The sequence below is a fragment of the Nomascus leucogenys genome, chromosome 6 (genome assembly GCF_006542625.1).
Source record: "Nomascus leucogenys isolate Asia chromosome 6, Asia_NLE_v1, whole genome shotgun sequence".
In the NCBI taxonomy this organism is placed as follows: Eukaryota; Metazoa; Chordata; class Mammalia; order Primates; family Hylobatidae; genus Nomascus; species Nomascus leucogenys.
Genome location: NC_044386.1, coordinates 100,150,964 through 100,169,548, shown reverse-complemented (window position 1 = coordinate 100,169,548; position 18,585 = coordinate 100,150,964). Strand labels below are relative to the sequence as shown.

Below are 18,585 nucleotides of genomic sequence, written 5' to 3'. Positions count from 1 at the left end.
TATAGCTAAGGGGGAGATCCACTGTACCAGAATGAATCCACTGTATTTCCCAGTGTAGTTAAGAAAAAGCAAATTCAAAAACATTAGGTGGTTTCCCTGAAAGTCACAAAACACAGACTTACCAGAAGACATCTCAGAAGCCACTGCAGTTGGATCACATTTCATTATTGCAGGTTTCAAACAGTGGAATGTGAAGCCCAAAAGTGTGAAGTATCTTGTTTAAGGGGGCTGCTATGGTTTGAATGCTTGTGCTCTCCCAAATCCATGGTAACTGGATTAAGAGGTGGGACCCTTAACAGGTGATCAGGCCATGTGGGCTCCATTCTTATGAACAGATAATGCCTTATCTCAGAGAAGCTTCTTTATCAAAGAGGGAGTCTGCGCCTCTCTCCCCTCCCTCGCTTGCCCTTTGGCTTTTCTGAAGGAAGGCTTTGAGCAAGAGCCTTCCTCCCGCCTTTGGTTCAAGAAGCCAGCCAGGAAGCAGAGCAGTCATCATTAGACACCAAACATGCAAGTGCCTCGATCTTGCATTTCCCAGCCTCCAGAAATTGGGAAGGAAACCTCTTTCTTTATAAACTACCCAGTCACAGGTCTTCTGTTACAGCTGCACAAAACTCACATAGGGAATTAGTGGGAGTGCTACAGTCAGAACTAATTTTTCTAGTCTAAAAGGTTTTGGTCTTTTTTGAATCACATCTTTTAGATGAAATTAGAAAGCCTATTATTTAAAGCAGCCCTAACAAAAAAAAGCACTCTGTTATCCAAATAATAATCTCCTAACTGTATATGTTGAGACTCTGGATTCCTGTACACAGGCTTCTTAAAGTAGAGCAGATTTATAGTTTCAACACGAGCCTAAGCAGAATCCAGTACAGAGGGTAAAGCTGCTACCAAAATGAACACTGCAATTCCTAAAGCCAGATTTTGGAGTCTTATATGGGATTATCAACACTGAAGAGAGTTGTTACTAAATTTGGAGACAGAGTGAGGAATAGAAGCAGTAATATAAGGTAGGGAATGACCTTAAAGGGAAGCTCTAAGTAATCTCAGGACTGTATGATTTAAGTGACTTCTGCAGGGGAAAAAAAATGCTTTTTACACCAATATGCCATGGCATTATTAGAGTTTTAAGACTTGATTTTGGTTTTTGGAGACAGGTTCTTGCTATGTTGCCCAGGCTGGTCTCAAACTCCTGGGTTCAGAGACTACAGGCATGAGCCACCATGCCCAGCTAATTTATTTTTTGTAGAGACAAGGCCTCACTATGTTGCCCAGGCTGGTCTGAGACTCCTGGGCTCAAGCAATCCTCCCACCTCGGCCTCCCAGTAGCTGAGACTACAGGGAGGTCTCAGTGAGGCTGTGTCACCGTGCCTGAGCTAAGAGTGAATTTTAGAGAAGACTGAGCCTCTAAGAGTGCCCTAAATGAAAACAACCATGCTCGGAAGAGAACACATTAAGGAGTTATTGCCCATTAACACAGAAAATGAAGTCATCTGTCAGATCTTTTGCAACTGGATTACTGGAGAAAAGCAAGGCCCCTCAAAACAGAACCATGGGTAAGTAAATTGTGGTGAGAGGAGAGTGAGAGCTCAGATTCTGGTACTGATAAAGAGAGAAAACCTGCCGAACCACACGGTGAGGCAAGCCGGAAGAGCCAGGTATGACAAAAGAGCACTTGGAAACAGGCTGAAGGTGGACCAAAGAGAAGGGCTCTGAGTGGATCCCCAAAACGGACTGTGCCTACTTCAATTTCAACAGGTCTGTTCTTAAGAGTTACATTCTTCCTGTTCACATACTGACTGCCTTGAATTGCAAGCCAACATTCTATTTCCTTTCTAGAAATATCATTGTGCTTTCCCCTTATGTCAAACAGTATTCATAACATTTCTGTTTTTCTTTTTTTTTTTTTTTGAGATGGAGTCTCGCTCTGTCGCCCAGGCTGGAGTGCAGTGGCGTAATCTTGGCTCACTGCAACCTCTGCCTCCCTGGTTCAAGCCATTCTTATGCCTCAGCCTCTTGAGTAGCTGGGATTACAGGTGCCTGCCACCACGCCCAGCTAATTTTTGTATTTTTAGTAGAGATAGGGTTTCACCATGTTGGCCAGGCTAGTCTCAAACTCCTGACCTCAAGTGATCCGCCCACCTCAGCCTCCCAAAGTGCTGGGATTACAGCTGTGAGCCACCACGCCCAATACATTTCTGTTTTTCTGTTGCCTAATCAGTCAAACTCAAGCAGAAATTCTAAGCTGTCTTTCCTTAATGGCATCATAGTATTCCCTCTGAGAACACTGAGAACAAAGAAGTTAGGTTATTAACTTCAACATGCCCAGGAAAGTAACTTGCTACTCGAGGAGAATTCCACCCTGAGACTGCTGGCCGTGAACACCATTCACAACCAACAGAAGGTGTTTTTCAAGGATCCCACGACCTGAGAGGACGTCTCTACAGCTTTGCTGTGACATGGATTTTCCAATTACGGATCCTGTGAATCACCGACACAAAAGTTATAAAACAGCAAATCATAGTTATGTATTCAAAATGCCTCTGAAATCTATCCATCCTTTTACAACAAAAAGAAACAGCTTGGGATTAACAATACTTCAAGAGTACGTAGTACACGGTCTGGCACAAGCAGTGCAAAAATAAATGTGTGTTTAACAGTTTGGGATTTTTTATTTGTTTTGTTTTTTGAGACAGGATCTCACTCTGTTGCCCAGGCTAGAGAGCAGTGGCGTGATCACGGCTCACTGCAGCCTCAAACTCTGGGGCTTAGACGATCCTCCCACCTCAGCCTCCTGAGTAGCTGGAACTACAGGCACACACCACCACACCTGGCTACTTTCAAAAATTTTTTGTAGAGATGGGGGTCCCAACTATGTTGCCCAGGATGGTCTTGAACTCCTGGGCTCAAGTGATCCTCCTGCCTAGGCCTCCCAAATTGCTGGGTTTACAGGCATGAGCCACCACACCCAGCCTATGTTTAATGGTTTACTGGTCAAATAAAGGAATAAATGAAATATTAAGTCTTTTCTAATTTGCCTTTTGTACTAAAGGCACTGAAGAGTCATTTATCTTCTTCTCTCTGCATCTGCTTTCTCTGACTGTATCAACGTTTCTCTGCCTACATTACCAAACGCCACTCTCCTCCACAGCTTTTGTCACCAGCATCAAAAAGAAGGATCAAAGACGACTTCTGTGGATGGCATCAGCAGACACCTGAGTTACAAATGTCCAAACAGGAGAGTCCCACTCTCCTGTTTCTCCAGATTAAAATATTTCAGCTAAAATACTCTGCCTCCTTTACGCCTCATTCTTCGGGCTATTTGCTTGTTTGGGTTTATAGTTTCAAATCAGTCTGATTCACTGTCTCTTGAGTCATGGTGCCACTTGTGCACACACAGTCTAAAACTGTTCAGCCCTAAGAGGATCCCCTGGAAGGATGTGTGTTGAGGAGGCTGAATCTGCCTACTCCCACCTTAACCAATAGGCAGCCGTTCCTGCACAAATTAATCACTTTACTTCCCCAACTCAAGTGACAACAATACACTCCAATAAGGTGACCCTGATTTTCAGTGTCTTTTCCACAGATATGTCTGAGTGATTTCAATTCATTCCCTCACTTGTTTGTATTCACAACATACTTACATGACTTACCAGTAATGCAAACGTAAAACAAGTCTTGATCTTGGGGATCTCCGTCATGCTCAATGAGCTCTCCTCATTGTTCATGCCACTCTTCCTGGCTCCTTCAAACCCTGCCTCTCCGCTACACTCTTTTCAGTAACTTTTCAAGAGTTTAAAATAATCATCTATTGGCCAAATGGCAACAACCACCTTTCTTACCAAATCTACTTCCTCCTGAAACCCTTACTCTGGATTACGTGCCCACCTTAATACTCATCATCTGGGGGGATTCACTGTCTTTATCCATGCATGAGGGGTCTGCACATTGGTAGTATTTACATCTGTTTCAAGGGCTGGACAGCTCACTCTAGCATGCGCAGGAGCTGGCACAAACAGGTAATGGATAAAAGATGTAGAGACATACAAAGGATGGGTTAGTATTGTTCTTCTCTTCAATACAGACATTTCAGTGTCACAAGAACACCAATACAATGAATACAAAGTGGATCAGGCCTCAAGCCAATACATCTGGCCCCCTTTTTTTGTCTATGGTTGTACCCATGGATATTAAACCCTGAAGATAAAATAAGATCCAAGTACTTGTAAGAGTCCAACTTAGGAAAAATTAAATTTACCCCACTTATTTATGGGGCACCCATTATGTGCAATTCGTTCAACAAATACCAATGAGTGCCTATTATTTTAAGACATTTTGCCAACTGTCAGGAATAGAGAAGACGTAGTGTCCCTGCCCTCAGAGATCTTTCAATTTAGTGGAGATACAGTTAAATAACAGATATAGCAACACTTGTGATAACTCAAGCAAAGGGGCTGAGTACCAGGTGCACAGGGAACACAAAGGGTCTCCTAATCCAATTAAGATCCAGTCAGGATCCATTGTTCCTAGCACAGGAGAAGGGCAGATACAAAAGGCTAGGTGTGAGCCGAAGAGTGGGGCAAAGTCCTGAGTGTGGGGCTTTGGGGCCTGCCGGGCACTGCACCCTACAGTCCTCCTGGGGGCATAATCTAAGTACAGAGATGAAGATGACTCAGAACAAGGCAAGCTCTCCAATCAGTGTCCTGGAGAGTGTGGTTAACTAGGAGGGCAGGAAAGATACAGATTCCCAAAGACGACATGGGGGATGGCCGGTGGAAAACAGAGTCTGACCCAGTAGCAGAAGAATGGGTACATGGGATGGAAGGCATTCCTGCCATGGCACTGACCTGAATTAAGCTGTAAAAGAACAGAGAAGAGGGTATGTTCCAGGCAAGTAAGAGCAGAAGAACCATACTGAACAGCAAGAGGAAAGTGGTGGAGGGGCTGATTGGCTTCAGAATTAGGTAACTCCTATGTCAGCAGAATAACCAAGACACACAAATGCACCTCTTGAAGAATCTGATAAATATGATTACCGTGGCAATGGTGCCCTAGCAAGAGTACTAAACTGGTAATCAAGAGACCTACTGCTGATTTGCCGCCAGTCTATCCTCTTGTCAGATGAGCTGGATGAACGTGAGCAGTGTCCATACATGAGCTGGGAAATAAATTTAGCAATTCACAACCATCATTTTTTTTTTCTTTTTTATAAAAGTGAAATAAGCCAGGCGCGGTGGCTGACGCCTGTAATCCCAGCACTTTGGGAGTCCCGGGTGAGCGGATCATGAGGTCAGGAGATCAAGACCATCCTGGCTAACACGGTGAAACCCTGTCTCTACTAAAAATACAAAAAAGTAGCCGGATGCGGTGGTGGGCGCCTGTAGTACCAGCTACTCGGGAGGCTGAGGCAGGAGAATGGCGTGAACCCGGGAGGCGGAGCTTGCAGTGAGCCAAGATGGCGCCACTGCACTCCAGCCTGGGCGACAGAACGAGACTCCGTCTCAAAAAAAAAAAAAAGTGAAATAACATATTCTGCTATGTGTGCTGCCCATAGAAAAATTACTGTTTTGTGAAGCATTGGCTTCAGGTATGTAGATACAGACGTGTATGTGTGCTTGATCAAAATGTAAAATGTGTTTCTTACTGTGAGGTTACAGTCAAAACGGTTTGAAAAGCACAAGACATGAGAATCTGTAAGGTTCCTTCAAATTCTAAGCTTCGCATGCAGCCTTTAAATTCTAACCTATTTTACAGGTGAATAAATTAACTTAGATATGAGTTCTGGTATAACATTAAATAAATCATGGGCAATCTTTAGACATACCATCAGATAATTCAAAATTATCCAAAACAATTACCCTTAATTCAACTGATACACTATCAGATAATTCAACATTATCCAAAACAACGCCCCTTAATTCAGCTAAATATGACCAAAAAAAAAAAGTTTCCAGGAAATAACTACGCTCCACGTATGCTGTAACACAGACACACCTATATATTTGGGGCAAAGGGTCAGCCATGTGAAAGGCTTTCATTGAAATGTAGACATGCACACATAGGAGCAATGTTCTATGGAAACTCTTAAATTAAAAAATCTACTCAAGGTAGGATTTTCATGTTTCAAATTTTAAAGATCTAATGCCAACCTTATTTTTAATACCTTTGCCAACAGCAAATTCTAGCAAGCTATCGACTGTGTATGACACATACTTTTGAAACCCTTTACTGGAACAGGTGGCTTTTAACTACTTACAGACTCTGACCCAATGCATCTGCATATGATACATCTCATCTGCCTAAGCCACTTTCGAAAAGCTATAATCCCAATGAGGGCATCCCCTTCAGGACTTCAGGAGGGCATAAACATGCAACATAGAGCAAATACTAAGTACTTCCCTGTTGGACAAGCCATTTTCCCAGACAGGCAAGGAGTCACTTAGGAACATATGCGTGAGTACGAATGAAAAAAAAAAAAAAAAAAATCATTAACGTTGGTGATGTGCATAAGCCAAGCAAACAGGTTTTAGATAAAAGCTATAGAAGGGTCCATGGCGACAATAATGCCCGGTGTACTTCTTCTGGGGACTCTTTCATCCGAAGAAATCAAATCTCATCATAGACATGGCCTCAGGTTATTTTCACCATCACTGCTATGAGGCAGGTCGGAAAGGTCACAGATACGCAAACTGGAGCACAAACAGGTAACCTGACCTGCCCATGTATCAGACTTTTGTCTAATAGGGAATAAAAGTCACGTTTTTGGTTTGCTTGTTATAAAACAACCAGGTCTAACCCCTAAACCATGCCCCCAGTTTGTGCCTGGCTCACAGATGGCCCACCCTAAACACTTTTCAGTCCTTCTGTGAATGCTAATTCAAGGTCAGAGATTTCCCAGCCCCTGCAAGTTTCGAACTTATCCTGGGCTGTTATGGAAGCCGTGTGGAAGGTGCCAGGCCCATAGCTACCAGCTAACTTCCTGCCCCAAAGTGCCACTACTCTGCCCCACCAGGAGGCAAACTCCCCGCTCCACCCGACCCTCCAGGTGCCTCCAAGGTTGCCCAGACATTGTCCTGCCGGCACTTTACAACCAGAAAGTCTTTTAGAGGCCATCCTGTCTCGCCCACTGACTTTACAGGGAAGGAAACTGAGTCTAGAAACCCATGTGCCTTGCCCAAGGTCACTTCAGCTCGTACAAACGAAACACGAACCAAGTTGTTTCTTTCTGCCCGGTACTTAAGCACCCACATGCTGCCACTCGCGGTGACTGGAACCACAAAAGACCCAGCCGGTGGGCCGGCGACACCCAGGCGAGCCAAAGCAGGCAAAACCTCTGAGTCCGAGCTCTCCAGCAACCTGAAGGCTGGCGCGGTTTTTGGAGAGGGTGGGAGCAAGCCAGGGAGGGACAAGAAAAGCGAATTTACGGCGGCCAGGGGGCTCTCCGCTGGCCCTCAGCCCCAGAGGAGGGGCCCCTCTCCTGGCAGGCCGCCCCAGGGGCCCCAAGAGACCCCCATCCCGCCTCCCCACAGCTGGAAGTCAGGCCTGGCGACCCCGGGTGCTCACCGGGTGCGCAGCGCCTGCCACGCGGCGTCGATGTCGGCGTAGAGGTTCTTCTCGGAGGGCTTGCCCGAGCTGACGCCGTAGCCCGAGTAGTCGTAGGAGAAGATGTTGCAGTTGATGCGGGAGCCGAGGCCGATGTAGAAGCTGCACATCTGGCCCAGGTCCACGGCGTTGCCGTGCGAGAAGAGCAGCGTGTAGCGGCTGGAGGGCGCGCAGCGCACGAACATGCAGCCGAGCCGGTTGTCCCGGGCCGTGCGCGAGAAGAAGACCTCGACGGCGTCCAGCTCGCGCTGCGAGTACTGCCAGTCGGCGCGCTCGCTGAGGTGCAGGCTGCACGCACCGGGCCCCGCGCCCGCGCCCTCCTCGGGCTGCTGCGGTGCCGGCTGGGCCGCGCCGGCGGCGGCGGTAGCCTGGGCCGGGGCCGGGGCGGGCGCGCCGGCGCCGCGCTGCTCCGGCGCCAGCACCGTGTAGGTGGGCTCGGGCGGCAGGAAGGCCAGCTTGGCGGCGATGCGGCTCGGGCAGGGCGGGCAGCAGAAGAGCCAGCACAGCTCGCCCAGCGAGAAGCCGTTCATCCTGGGGCCTGGTTCGGGCATCGGGACGGCCTGGTGCCCGCCGCCGGCCCGGCTGGCTGGCTGGCTGGCTGGCCCGGGAGGACGGAGGGCGGACGCGCGGCGAGGGAGCGGGCAGGCGAGCGTGGAGGGCGGCTGCAGCCCGCCCGCCCGGCGGCAGGAGGAGGCGGAGGCGGAGGCGGAGGAGGGCAGGAGGCGGGGCCTGCCCGGCGGGCGCGGCGCTCGGAGCCCGGGCGGGTCAGCGGCGGCCCCAGAGCCCAGGAGAGGCGCGGGCGGCCCGGGCCCGCGCGCGGCACACAAAGCCGGCGGCGGCGGCCATGGCCGGCTTGTGCGCGCCGCCCCCCGCTCCCGTTCCCGCTCCCGCACGCCCGCCGCCGCCGCCGCCACTTCCGGGTTACCGCGCGGCGGCGCCCCCGCCGGGACGCGGCGCAGGGCCGGGCATCGGGGCGGGGCGCTGCGGGAAAGGGCGCGGGCACCTTTCCCGGCCTGGGAAGCACGTTCTCGACCTGCGGCCGACGGGGGCTTCCAGGAGGCTCCAGGGCCCAGAGGAGCTGGGTGCCGGGGCTGGGGGCTCTGCGCCCCGACAGCTGGGCCGATCTGCAGGGGGGACCCTGGAGGGGGTGCATGTGTCCCGGGGTGGACCGCTCCCCTCCCCTCCCCCTGGGATTCCCTTCCCCAAATCCAGGTTTCTCCCGTGGATGGAGGTTCTTGGGAATCTACTGAAAAGGAAACTAAGGGGTGGACAAGAGTTGGAATGTACCCGAAATATTTGGCTCTCTGCTGCTTTCTGAACTGGCTCAGTATCAAAAGTTCTCAGCACCGTAAGGGATACCGGGGTTGTGGGATAGGGTGGTCATCAGTGTGTTTCTTATCAGGAGAGGCTGTTTCTGTATAGGTAGCAACAGCGTTTCCTTTCTAAGGGCATGGTTTTACCCTTAGTACATTTCTGTATCTATAAAAGTCAGCTGTTAGAACAGGAGGGTACTGTATTTAGCAACAAACTATGTTGAGGTTGTCATTTCTAATCCCACGTGTGGCAGATTTTCCGGTAGTAAGTATATACTAGGTATCCTTTACAGTGTTTGTGTCTCTAGAGTTGTTTTGGGTCCAGGATTTTTAAGTGGTCTTAGTCATGAACGATTCTTATACTGCTTTAAATCCACTGTAATCTTGGCAGCCACCTTTACATGATTTTTCAAATATAACTCTCGGTGCCTTGAAACTGTGCTCTGGTGCCAATTTCCACAGATCCTTCTATACTTCCTTTTTCCCGCCTGATTTGGCAGCTGAAGAATTCCCTTTCAGGAACTGACAGGAGATACCCTTCCTGGACTGCCAGCAGGGCAGCTAGAGACTGGGAGGTTGGCACAACAATCCCTACGCTGGATCTGTTGTTTTAACTCACAGATGTCCTGAGAATTTTACCTTTTGTTGCGGCTTTCTACAGGACGAGTATTTTGAGCACCGTCATCTAAATGAATTGCCCATACTGATTTCATTAACCTTCAGGACCTCTCTTTTAATTTTTTCTTTTTTAAGAGACAGGGTCTTAATGTATTGTCCTGGCTGGACTCCCAACTCCTGGGCTCAAATGACCCGCCGGCCTGCCTCCCAAGTAGCTCTGACTACCGGCACATGCCACCTTCCCCAGCTAGGACCTGGGTTTTAAAAGGCCATTTCTTCACTAAAACAATTTTAGTTGTTTTTGAACTATTCAAACTTGATTTTTAAAAATCTGGTAACAAAGCCTGTTCAGGTTGCATATTTGAAGTCTGTTTTGAACGTTTTCACACTTGGTGAAACTATTCACATAAAGCCAAATTTTAGTTTTGCAGGTTTGCATTTCCTTTTTTTTTTTTTTTAAAGACAATTTTTCTGTGAAAATCCTTTAAAAAAAAAAAAAGCTTTATACAGCTGGGCACAGTGACTCATGCCTGTAATCCCACCACTTTGGGAGGCTGAGGCGGGTGGATCACTTGAGGTCAGAAGTTCAAGACCAGCCTGGCCAACATGGTGAAACCCCGTCTCTACTAAAAATACAAAAATTAGCCAGACATGGTGGCGCGCATCTATAATCCCAACTACTAAGGAGGCCGAGGCACGAGAATCGCTTGAAGCCAGGAGGCAGAGGTTACAGTGAGCCGAGATCACACAACTGCACTCCAGCCTGGGCGACAGAGCGAGACTCCGTCTCAAAATAAATAAATAAATAAATAAAAATAAAATAAAATAAAAAGGCTTTCTAACTTGCTACACATTGGTATACTTTGGTCACTTTATCGTATTCAGCATTTATGTATGTAATGTTTTATGTGCTCACAGCATCCACTGTGTTAGGTGCCACAGCTACCAAGTTGAGTAAGATAGTCCCTGCTCTCAGATACCTTACAATCTAATTAGGACATCAGCAGAAGATTCAAAACAGTTTTTATGTGCCTTAAAAAAAAAATCAAGTCCTCATAAAAGCTAAGAAGATAGTCTTGCGTCCTGATTCAGTGGTGAGATTTCTGTGGGGAGCTAAGGTTATAGTCGAGTGCATTAGTCCCTAATCTAATTCAGAACAAGAATCAAACTTTGGGAACTGAGATGAAAGGGTATCTTAACAGCCCCCTCAGTCAGTCTTTCTCAGATACCACTCCTCTCACCTGTCCTTTGATAAGAATTGAATAGCCCTTAGTTCATGAAAGGGGGAAATGATGAGAGTCTCAAGTACTCGTCTTCTGTGCTGCTGATGGAAAAGACAGTCTTTATATTTGAGATGGCCTGGCAGCAGTGTTAGCATTGTTAGAAAAATCTAAAAGCTAGATACTTGTTTGTTTATACCTGGTCTCATTCCACAAAGGATTTGGAGAGTGTGATTCGGTATAATATAAATGCATAAGCAAATAAATAAAAGCCTGGCTTTTGTTTTCATCCTATTACAAGGCTACACAGAGGTGGGCTGAAAGAGCATTTATTCCCCAGGAAAACATGTTGGTTCAGGTTTGTGTGAATATTCAGTTGAGACCCTAAAATTATATGCCATAGAGTGGAGCTACCAAGCCTTTCTTATATCATGCCACATATAGCCAGTGGTAGAGTTTCTGTAGCCCACTGACATGAGATGTGCTGCCCAGGGGATAAGAGGTTAAAGATTTCAGCACGTCTCTAATATCTAACATCTAACATCTTTAACAACAAATGTGTTAGTGTGCCTTGTCATATTAGTTTGGAAACTTTAACATACAGCACAGAAAGAATGCGTTTGCCCTATAAAATGTGAAAATTGGGGATTACCAGCTGTCCACTTTGACCTTAAAGCAGCAGTCCCCAACCATTGTGGCACTAGGGACTGGTTTCATGGAAGGCAGTTTTTTCCGTGAAAATCCTAGTTAGATTCTCACAAGGAGTGCGCAATCTAGATCCCTCATATGCGCTCTTCACAATAGGGTTTGCACTCCTATGAGAAGCGAATGCTGCCACTAATTTGACAGGAGGCGGAACTCAGGCAGTAATGTTCATCCACCAGCTACCCACGTCCTGCTGTGTGGCCCAGTTCCTAACCGGCCACTTACTAGTACAGGTCCACGGCCCGGGGTTTGGGGACCTCTGCCTTAAATTTCTATGTCATTCTGATCATCCTAGTAGAGAAAGATCTAACTCTGAGTTCAGGTCAGCAAACATATTTACTCTGCTAGGTACTTACCATGAGTCAGTCACTGAGTTGACTTGGGAATGTAAAGGTGGCTAATGCACAGCTCCTCCTGCCCTCAGCAAGTGCATTGTATGATCTGTCTCTTAGGTGACTCTACATCCTGCCAAGTCAGCCAGTATTGATGAACTAAACAATATTCCACATAACTAAATACCCTGATCTCTATTACTTAATATTGGCCCTTTACACACTGAATTTTGGCTTCCACACTAGTCAGCTGGATGTGGAGTTGCTCAAGACCACTTTTATTTGTAAAAGTAGAACCAACTTTTGACCATAAGAGAAGGATACTCATGCTTAAAAACAGAATCTGGTTGTCTTGATGGAATCTAAGGTAATGTTGTCCCATTGTACATTTTTTTAAAAATTTGGGACTGGGTACTCAGTGAAATCAGGGATCATGTCTATTCTGTTCATCATTGTTTCCCCTATGACTGGCATAGAGAAATGCTCAGTAAATGTTAATTAAATTGCTAAATTAAAGAATGAGAGGCCAGGTGCAGGGGTTCCCACCTGTAATCCCAGCACTTCGGGAGGCCGAGGCAAGCAAATTGCTCGAGTTCAGGAGTTTAAGACCAGCCTGGGCAACATGGCAAAACCCCGTCTCTATAAAAAATACAAAAAGAAATTAGCCAGGTGTGGTGGTGCACTCCTGTAGTCTTGGCTACTCCAGAGGCTGAGATGGGAGGATCACTTGAGCCCAGGAGGTCGAGGCTGTAAAGAGGTGTCATCATGCCACTGTACTTCAGCCTTGGTGATAGATCAAGACCCTGTCTCAAAAATAATAATAAAATAAAAGAACAAATGAGTGATTTAGTGAATGCTTCCAAAAGACCAAGCCTGTTCCTTCTGGTTTGGGCAGTGTTATTGGAGTTATGGGCTTTGAAGAAGATACAAAGTGGTCCAGAGCCAATGCCAGCATCACACTGTGTCCTCTGGCTAAGGAATTGTGACATTCTCTCCCTATTTATTACCAATAGAGCTCAAATTTTGTTAGGGTAACAATGTACCCAGTTAAGACAGTCACTCAACCTCCCCTGCTGCCAGGATGGCCACATGAAAGGATTCTGTCCAAGGCCCTAACTGGAGAATATTGGGGGATCTTCTGGAGAGACATTTAACAGAGCCAGGCTCAGCTGTAATGTTTCCCTTCACTTTTTTTTGTTGTTCCTGCCTGGGTTGCAGGCATTGTTTTTTGAGCAACAGCAGCCATCTTGCAAGCATGAGGGTAGATTTCACAGCTGAAGGCAGTGGTGCAGAAAGATAGTCTATTTCCTTCATGGTTTAATAGCTGCCCAGATCTCGCCTGTATTTGTCGAGCCTTCTTATGTGAAAAAAACTAAGTCTTTTTATGTCATTGTAGTTGGTTTGTTACCTGTAACCTAATGCAGCATTAACTGATTGAGGAATCAGAAGCAAAGATCTTACATTGTTCTTAACTGCTTTCTCAATGAGAACAATGAGTACTTTGTTGATCGGTAGTGGAACAGTGTGCCTAAATCCTGCTTGCCCCTCCGTAGAAAAATATTGGCCGGGCGCGGTGGCTCACGCTTGTAATCCCAGCACTTCGGGAGGCCGAGGCGGGCGGATCACGAGGTCAGGAGATCGAGACCACGGTGAAACCCCGTCTCTACTAAAAAAAAAAATACAAAAAATTAGCGGGGCGTGGTGGCGGGCGCCTGTAGTCCCAGCTGCTCGGAGAGGCTGAGGCAGGAGAATGGCGTGAACCCGGGAGGCGGAGCTTGCAGTGAGCCGAGATTGCGCCACTGCACTCCAGCCTGGGCAACAGAGCGAGACTCTGTCTCAAAAAAAAAAAAAAAAAAAGAAAAATATTTAAGTATGACTGACTAAAGATGGGAAAATGTTTTAAGGAGATAACCAGTAAAGTAACAAATCTGAAATGTGAAAACATGAAAAGCTTACAATTTTTAAAATAAGATAAATGATACTTTGAGGCTATTCCAGAAGTTCTGTGCTGACATTAATTAGGATAAGAGGCCTGCCATTCAACTAAACACTTTTAGAGGCAAAATATCTTTTCCCAGAATCTTTTTCAGTCTGAAGGCCCTTATCCAAAGTGTTGTAAATGAGATGACTGGAACCCAGCCGGGGAGAGCTCTGAGATCCACAAACCGCTGAGAAAGCACTGCAGAGATAAAGATTGAAAGAAATAAAACACCAACCACCCACAGAAATGTGTTTTCACAGTTCCTATAACCACGGTCATTCCATGGATGATAATGCCCTCAAACCTGCATTTCTGACTAGTCTCATCCAATCTCCTATTCATAGATTCTTAACAGGGGATCCAGAGTCCCTGAACTTGATGACAGAATTTTGAGTTGGTAAAGTACTTCACAGGATCGGTGTCCACCTGTTTTTCCCTGTGTAATCGGCACCAAACATCATATCCTAGTACACAATGGGAACATAAAACACCTTTGTCACTTGATTGGAATTAAACTTCTGGTGATTTCCAAACACTTAAAAATATGCAAAGATGTAGTAGACTGGATTTAAGTAATAAGTAAATTTAAACTTAATAAGTAATTTTTTAAATGGAAAGTGGGAAGGAACAGCCATTTGCAAATCTAATTTTAAGATGATGATGAACTATATCATGGCATCAATTTTAAGGGTTTTTTAAAAGAATTTTGGATAGTTGCACATTAACGCAATATACGTGGATGATTATAGTATTATTCCTGGAAATTTTTAATAACAAATGTTAAATGCATGTTCCAAAAAATAGTAATACCAGCATGAGACCAGAGAGAGAAACCAACATGACCTAGCAGTGTATAAGTATTTCGCATATGATGAAGTTGATATTTCAAATCAGTGAGGATACATTAACATATTCAATTAGCTACATATTTGGAAAAAATCAGTTCTGATGGATTAAAAAATCAAAGATTTATTTTTAATGAAAGCAAGAGACAACCAAAAAAGAAATTTAGATAAAAATTCATAGGCTGAGTGTGGTGGCTCATGCCTATAATCCTAGCACTTTGGGAGGCTGAGGTGGGAGGATCACTTGAGACCAGAAGTTCAAATATAGTGAGACTCCATCTTTACAAAAATAAATTTTAAAAAGTAGCTGGGTGTGGTGGTGCACATCTGTGGTCTGAGCTACTCAGGAGGCCTAGGTGGAAAAATTGCTTGAGCCTAGGAGGCTGCAGTGAGCCATGCTTGCACCATTGCACTGCAGCCTGGGTGACAGAGTGAGACCTTGTCTAAAAAAAAAAAAAAAAAAAAAAAAAAAATTGGTAACGTAAATTTTCAGTCTTCTCTATACTAAAATATTTACAGATGAGATGACATGGTGTTAAGGATTTGCTTAAAAAAAAAAAAATCATCTGCCCAGTGCTGTGGCTCATGCCTGTAATCCCAGCACTTCAGGGAGCCGAGGCAGGCTAATCGCTTGAGCCCAGGAGTTTCAGACCAACCTGGGCAACATGGCAAAACTTCGACTCTACCAAAATTGCTAAAGTTAGCCAGGCATAGTGGTGCTTGCCTGTAGTCCTGGCTACTTGGGAGGCTGAGATGGGAGGATTGCTAGAGTCCGGGAAGCAGAGGTTGCAGGGAGCAGAGGTCACACCACTGCACTCCAGCCTTGACGACAGAGCAAGACCCTGTCTTAAAAAGAATAATCAAATCAAATCAAATAATGTGAGGAGAGGGTGAGGAAGGAAGATAGACAAGAAACAAGATTGATTGGCCATGAGTTGATAATCGTTGAATCATGGGTTGATGGGTATATGGGGGGTTGATAGACTGTTCTCTACTTGTGTATATGTTTGAAAATTTTCATAATAAAATTTACATATTTTTTAATCTTCAGGATTTTGACAAACTGGGCAAAAATATTTGCTACAAATTTATTTTTTTAAAAAAAGTCAAACACCCCACTGGAGAAAAATTGGTAGAATAAATGATCAAGCATTTTATAAAAAGGAGTACAGATGGCCAATGAGCATATGAAAAAATATTTAGAGTCATTAGTTTTAAAAAAACAAATTTGAAAAACTGTATCTTTTACTCCCTTCAATTGACCCAAACTAAAAGATCTTTTTTTGAAAAGGAATAAAGACCACTAGCACTCTGTTGGACATGGTGCTGGAGTGCAGGCACTGTCATATACAACTTTCTGGCAAGAGTGTTAATTGGTATAACTTTCTGGAAGGAAATTTGACAATATATATCTAAAGGCTTAACAACATACCTTCTGGTAATCCAGTAATTCAGACTGGAAGTTACCTAAGTAAATAGCTCATTTCTCACATAGATTTTAAATACTAGGATGTTTGTGACAGCATTGTTTATCATAGCCAAAAAAAAAAAAAAAAAATTGAGAACACCAAAAACTAAAGTAAATAATAGTACATTCAAACAACGGAGTAATATGTGCCACTAAAATGGAAATTGAAGAACCGTATTTACTATGATAGAAAAATATCCACAATATGTTGAGTGAAAACAGAGCACAAAGTATATACAGCAATATGTAAATATACTTTAAAAGTTCAAGCCCTGAAGAACACTATCACTGGCTTTATTAAGTCATTCTTGCATTGCTATAAAGAAATACCTGACACTGTGTAATTTATAGGGAGAGAGGTATAATTGGCTCATGGTTCTGCAGGCTGTACAGGAAGTGTAGTCCTGTCGTCTGCTTCTGAGGAGGCCTCAGGAAGCTCACAATCACGGTGGAGGGTGAAGGGGGAACAGCTGTCTCATGTGGCAGGAGCAGGAGCAAGAAAGATGGGGAAAGGTGCCACACTTTTAAAGAACCAGATCCTGCAGGCACTCACTCGCTATGGCAAGGACAGCACCAAGCCATGAGGGATCCGCCCCCATGACCCAAACACCTCCCACCACACCCCACTTCCAACGCTGGGGATTACATTACTCTTCTAACATGAGATTTGGCAGAGACACAAATCCAAACCATATCACTGGCTAGTGAGATTACAGGAGATTTGTTTTGGTTTGATGGTTGTGTCTTGTGAATGCATATATTCTGTAAGTTCTAAGCATGTGTTATTTTTGTAATTAACATTAAAATAATAAAGGCCATTTTTATGCAACACACACAAAAAAGGAGGAAAGTACTCATGAATAATGAAAATGTTCTTCTAGCTATTCTAAGATACTTTATTTTTTCTTTTTTAAAAATATTTCTTTTAAAAATTTAATTGTTCTTCTTACATTTTGTTAACTGTATTTTTTATTTTTTTTGAGACAGATTCACTCTGTCACCCAGGCTGGATTTTGGAGTGCAGTGGCGTGAGCTCAGCTCACTGCAAACTTCGCCTCCCAGGTTCAAGTGATTCGCATGCTTCAGCCTCCCAAGTAGCTGGAATTACAGACATATGCCACCACATCCAGCTAATTTTTGTATTTTTAGTCGAGACAGGGTTTCACCATGTTAGACAGGCTGGTCTCGAACCCCTGACCTTCAGTGACCCACCTGCCTCAGCCTTCCAAAATGCTAGGATTACAGGCATGAGTCACCGTGCTGGACCTATTTAAGATACTTTAAAATTAATATCTCAGAGATAAAGTAATTTTCTATTAATATAAGAACAAAACAATGTTATCACAATTGAGTTCAGCAAAGCTCTACCAAGACCTACTATGAGCCAGAAATACGGTAATTTCTGAAGAAAATACAAAGATGAACAAGACAGCCCATGCCCACCCTCAAGGACGTTCTCTCCCTCTCACATCCCTCTCTCTTTTACAATCCAAATGATCTGGTTATATAAACTTTCTCAATGTTGGTACCTGCTGTGACAGTTAATATCATACGTCAACTTGACGGAGCTAGGGGATGCCCATGTAGTTGGTAAAACATTATTTTTGGCTGTATCTGGGAGGGTGTTTCTGGAAGAGACTAGCATTGGAATCAGTAGACTGAATGCAGAAGATTCACCCTCATTAATGTGGAAGGGCATCATCCAATCCCTTGAGGGCACAGATAGAACAAAAAGGTAGAGAAAGAGTGATTCTCTCCCACCAACAATCCCTCCACTCCACATACTGTTGTCCAGTTCCTAGGCCTTTGGCCTGAGACTGAGAGTGACACCATCGGCTCCCCTAGTTCAGGCCCTTGGACTAAATTACACCACGGGCTTTCCTGGTTCTGCCATCTTGCAGACAGCAGATCATGGTACTTCACAGCCTCCATGATTGTGTGAACCAGTTCCCATAATAAACCTCCTCTCTCTCACCCTGTCTCTCCTATTGATTCAGTTTCTCTGAAAAACTCTGACTAATACACTTGCTTAGCCCAAGGATGTGCTTTTGTCTTCTGTGATGGTTTTTGCAGCAGGCTTACTGCCTTCTCCTCTCTTCTCTACCTTCTTCTCCATAATGATGACAGCAGTAGTCATAGTGAGGATGCCCACATAAAGAACCTGACCTCACAGTTCTGTATTGCCTCATCTCTCCTGACCCTTTTACTTATTCTCTACTGAACTACCCCTAACATTGCCACTCCCTTGTCCTTGTTATCGCATGGCACTGTGTCATTCCTAGGATGATGCAGTCCCCTTCCCTGACCACAGCCTCCTACTCCTCCACTCTTCTTCTACTGACCCCCTTCTAGATTCTTATTAATTAGTCCCTCCTTGACCTGACACTCCAGAATGTTCTTCCTGTCCTTGACTTTGTAGTAAATCATATCTGGAATGCTCTGTTGCCACTTTAAACTGCAACCCGCCTCCATCCCCATACTTCTTCGGCTTCTGTTGTGCC

At 45.0% G+C, this 18,585-nt stretch overlaps 1 protein-coding gene across 1 annotated transcript in view; it reads right to left on the bottom strand.

The window, feature by feature from the left end:
• Window positions 1-8,472, bottom strand: part of ABHD17C (abhydrolase domain containing 17C) — a 61,820-nt gene extending 53,348 nt beyond the window's left edge. The window contains exon 1 of the mRNA XM_030814899.1: window positions 7,564-8,472. Coding sequence (XP_030670759.1) covers window positions 7,564-8,153 — 590 coding nt within the window. The 5' untranslated portion in view covers window positions 8,154-8,472. The remainder of the gene's footprint in view (window positions 1-7,563) is intronic.
• Between the last annotated feature and the right edge of the window lie 10,113 nt (window positions 8,473-18,585).